The following is a 4,591-nucleotide window of genomic DNA, read 5'->3' on the forward strand; positions in this document are numbered from 1 at the left end:
GGCCAAGCTAATAATATCAGAGCCAAGATTCAAAGCCAAGTTCCAGAGATGAGACCACCCTCTCCTTCAAAACCCTGAGCACCTAAACTAACCCAAGGAGGCAGTGAGTTGGCAGTTACAGGCAATGGCGAAAGTGCAGAAGTAGACAAGGCACGGTTGCTAGGGGTGTGTGTGTGTCATGCGATACTTTATTCTGACCTCTACCCTTTGCCCTTTCAGGATGACTTCTCGCAATGAGCTGATACAGCAGGTGCTACAGGAGCTGCAGGAGGCGGTGGACTCCCAGGGTCTGGAGGGTCTTGTGACTGCTGCACTGGAGGCCAAGCGGGTCTTGTCTTCCTTTTCCCTTCCCAGTGGCCGGAAGGACGTCCCGGGGCTCCAAGTGCTGGAGGTAGACTCTGTGGCTCTGAGCCTGTACCCGGAAGATGCCCCCCGGAACATGCTGCCCCTGGTGTGCAAGGGTGGGGGCAGCCTGCTGTTTGAGGCAGCCAGCATGCTTCTGTGGGGGGACGCAGGCCTCAGCCTGGAGCTGCGGGCCCGCACTGTGGTGGAGATGCTGATCCACAGGCAGTACTACCTGCAGGGCATGATCGACTCCAAGGTGATGCTCCAGGCTGTGCGCTACTCTTTGTGCTCGGAGGAGTCCCCCGAGATGACCAGTCTGCCTTCTGCCACCCTGGAGGCCATCTTCGATGCCGATGTCAAGGCCACCTGCTTCCCTAGCAGTTTCTCCAACGTGTGGCACTTGTATGCGCTGGCCTCTGTCCTTCAACGCAACATCTACTCTATCTACCCCATGCGCAACCTCAAAATCCGACCTTACTTTAACCGGGTCATCCGACCACGCCGCTGTGGCCACATGCCGGCCACGCTGCACATCATGTGGGCTGGCCAGCCCCTCACCAGCCATCTCTTCCGCCACCAGTACTTTGCCCCCGTCGTGGGACTGGAGGAGGTGGAGGTGGATGGTCCTCCCCACCCTGCTGCAGGTCCTCCCTCCCTGGCCTCGCTGCCACCAGCAGCCAAAACCCTGGAACTGCTCACCTCCCGGCCTGGCCTCAGCTACTCCCACCTGGGAGAGGGCTACAGCGTCACCAAGAGCACCTTCTACCGCTGGCGCCGGCAGTCCCAGGAGCACCGGCAGAAAGTGGCCACCCGCTTTTCTGCCAAGCACTTCTTACAGGACGGTTTCCAGCGTACTGGGTGCCTCGTGCCTCTGCAACAGTTTCTCCAGATGTTCCCCGACATCTCCCGCTCTACCTACTATGCCTGGAAAAACGAGCTGCTGGGCTCTGCCGCAGACCCTGCCCCGGACCCTGCCCCTACGGAGGGGACTGCCATGGAGAAGCTGCCAGAGGAGGAAGCTGCCAAGGGCCCAGGCTGCTCCTCGCCCATGGTGTCCAGCCCAGGAATGGCCTTGATGCAGCAGGCCAAGTCCTACCTGGAGCGTTGCATCGCCCTGAACACAGTGGTGCCCTACCGCTGCTTCAAAAGCCGGTTCCCTGGCATCTCCAGGTCCACCTACTACAACTGGCGGCGCAAGGCCCTCCGCAAGAACCCCAGCGTCAAGCCAGCCACTCTCATTGAAGTCTCTCCAGCTCCCCAACCAGTGTCTGTGGGGGAAGAGGCTCTGCCCCCTTGGAAGGGTGAGGTGGCAGAGACAGTGGAAAAAGCCATCAGCAAGGGGCCTACTGCTCCTCCAAAGCTCTTGTCCCACTGGAGGCCCCTGTCGCGTTGGCAGAAACGCCTGCGCATGGCTGCCCGCAAGCAGGTGCTGAGTGGGTATCTGCCCTTCTGTCGCTTCCGTCTCCGTTACCCTCATCTGTCACCCTCTACCTTTTGGGTCTGGAAGAGTCTTGCCAGGGGCTGGCGCAGAGGCCTGGCCAAACCCCAGGTGCCAGCTCCCTGTGTGGGCACTGAGGCTGAGAAGAAGCAGCAGGAGGAGGAGGCTGTCAAGGATATGACAGCTGAGAAGGTCTTGCCTGGAAGAACCCCGACAGTGGGGGCTTCCTTAAAAAAGGATCCAGAGGAAACCCAGGGAGAACAGCCCTCCAGAGTGGAGGCCATGGCCCGGATGGAGCCCCCTAGCAAGCCCCTGTCCATCCAGCCTGTGATGGCAGCAGTGAGTGTCAAAGATAGCCAGTTGCTCATGATGGACGTCCCCACCACCACATTCAAGGCCCAGGCGAAGCTGTTCTTGCAGAAACGCTTCCAGTCCAAGAGCTTCCCCTCCTACAAGGAGTTCAGTGCCCTCTTCCCTCTCACCGCACGCTCCACCTACTACATGTGGAAGCGGGCCCTTTATGAAGGCCTCACCCTCGTGGATGGCTGATGTGAAGGCTCGAAAGGGGCTGAAAGGAAGGGGGACTAGTCTGGGAAGGGTCAGGGGCCTGACTTGTTTCCTGGCTTGGCCACTGTGCCCTTTGGCTACAGGGACTTTGAGAGCAAATTTGTGTTGTTTCCTGGCTTTAGGACAAAAGAGCCAGAAAATCAATCCCCTGGTCTCCTGCTGAAGGCTACAGGAGCACTCATTTTCTTTGGTTGTTGGCTGGTTCCATTTTTATAGTTGTGTTTTAGTTTTGATTCAAGTGGATCAGCTGGGCTCCCTCACCAGTATTGGCAGCTGTATGTTTGGGTGGGGGATAGAGAAAGATGGCTAGGTAAGGCTGCTTTCTGCTTTTCCATATTCTAGTATGTCCATCTGTCCCATTGGGCAGAATACGCCTTCAGTTTCTTTGGGAAGTGGCACCCTCTACTCAGATGTTTTCCCGAGGAACATTGGAATTGAATGGCCAGTTTGTGTGCCAGGCTCAGCATGAGGAGCAGGGCTTAGAATGTTGTGGCCACTAAGCAAGTGTGTTGACACACAGGAGGTGACAGGTTCAGGCCTGGTCCCTGCCATGGGCATGGAAAGGGAGCCCAGGAAGGCCTGTTGCATTTGCTGATCCTCTTCTCGAAGTCTGAGCTTCGGGATGCACAAAATGGGCAGGAAGAGGCTGAGTTTGCGTTTCTGAAAGTAATGTTGGGGAAAAAAAAATCCAAAGAAATAAAGTGATATATTGCTCACAGCCTGTGATGTTTGTTTTTGTTAGATGTGACTGTTGATTCGTGTAGTCCCCTTTGGCCTATGGGGATTGAGTGCCTATTTCTGTCTTGAGGGGATAGGCTCATGACTAAGCTTGGGGAGCAGAAGGAATTAGTTTGTGCCTTGACTTGGCTCTAGAAGTGACAGATAAGGGCAGGGCTTCAGCTGTTTTTGAAGACTCCTCTCTGATAGGAGAGGCCATGAATACTAGGTGTGCTCAAGGCCAGGCCTGCACCAAGGTTCAGATGCCAGGTATTTAATTTAGCTCTTGCTATGAGCTTAGGCTAGGCCCTGTCAGACAAAGAGACCTCACCATGTTTAATTTGCATGCTCTCTGTCTACAGGAACTGAGGTCTCTCCCGGCTTGAACAAAGGGACTAAGTGAAGTCCCCACTTCCAACTTTTTTTTTTTTTTTTTTTTTTTTTTTGGCCAGTCCTGGGCCTTGAACTCAGGGCCTGAGCACTGTCCCTGGCTTCTTCCCGCTCAAGGCTAGCACTCTGCCACTTGACCCACAGCGCCGCTTCTGGCCGTTTTCTGTATATGTGGTGCTGGGGAATCGAACCTAGGGCCTCGTGTATCCGAGGCAGGCACTCTTGCCACTAGGCTATATCCCCAGCCCCTACTTTTTTTTTTTTTGGTGATTGATTGGAAATAAGAACCTCATGGACTTTTATACCCAGGCTGGCTTCGAACTGTAATCCTCAGATGTCAGCCTCCTGAGTAGCTAGGATTATAGGTGTGAGCCACTGGTGCCGGACTAGAGAGTCACTTTTTGTTGTTGTTGGTCTTAGGGCTTGAGCTCTGGGCCTGGGTGCTGTTCTTGAGCTTTTTTGCTCAAGGCTAGCATGCTATCACTTTGACCCACGCTCTATTTCCTGGTTTTAGGTGGTTAATTGGAGATAAGAGTTTCACTGCCTTTCTTATCTGAGCTGGTTTCAGTGATCCTTAGATGAAGGCCTCTATCCCTTGAGCCACAGTGCCACTTCTGGCTTTGTCTATATATGTGGTGCTGAGGAATCAAACACAGGGCTTTGTGTATGCGAGGCAAACACTCTACCACTAGGCCACATTCCCAGCCCCATGCTCTGCTTTTTTTCTTCTAATGTGTATGTGTATGTGTGTATGCATGCTGGTACTAAGGCTTGAACTCAGCCAGAGTGCTACCCCCTTAGCTTTTTTTCACTGAAGACTGGTTTTCTACCACTTGAGCCACAACTCTTCTAGCTTTTTGCTGGTTAACTGAAGAGTCTCAGGAACTTTCCTCCTCAGGCTGGCTTTTAAGTAGGATCCTTAGAGCTCAGCCTCCTGAGTAGCTAGTATTACAGGTATGAACCACTAGTGCCCAGCTAGTAGACACATTTTATCCCTTTCCTCCTTTGTGTATGTGTGTATGCCAGCATTTTGGCTTGAACTCCGGGCCTTATCCTCTTTCTTAGCTTTTTCCGCTCAAGTCTAGTACTCTACCACTTTAGTTATATCTCTAGTTCTGGCATTTTGCTGACTAA

The 4,591-nt window shown here is 53.7% G+C and overlaps 1 protein-coding gene across 1 annotated transcript; it reads left to right on the forward strand.

Annotated features, from left to right (window-relative positions):
- Window positions 1-220: 220 nt before the first annotated feature.
- Vrtn (vertebrae development associated) lies at window positions 221-2,332 on the forward strand. Its single transcript, XM_048362828.1, has one exon. The coding sequence runs from the start codon at window positions 221-223 to the stop codon at window positions 2,330-2,332; it is 2,112 nt and encodes a 703-aa protein (XP_048218785.1).
- The last annotated feature ends 2,259 nt before the right edge of the window (window positions 2,333-4,591 follow it).

The sequence above is a fragment of the Perognathus longimembris genome, chromosome 14 (assembly GCF_023159225.1).
Source record: "Perognathus longimembris pacificus isolate PPM17 chromosome 14, ASM2315922v1, whole genome shotgun sequence".
Classification (NCBI taxonomy): domain Eukaryota; kingdom Metazoa; phylum Chordata; class Mammalia; order Rodentia; family Heteromyidae; genus Perognathus; species Perognathus longimembris.

Excerpts from the sequence above, each read along its gene's own strand:
- Vrtn (XM_048362828.1), top strand. The coding sequence starts at position 221 with ATGACTTCTCGCAATGAGCTGATACAGCAGGTGCTACAGGAGCTGCAG.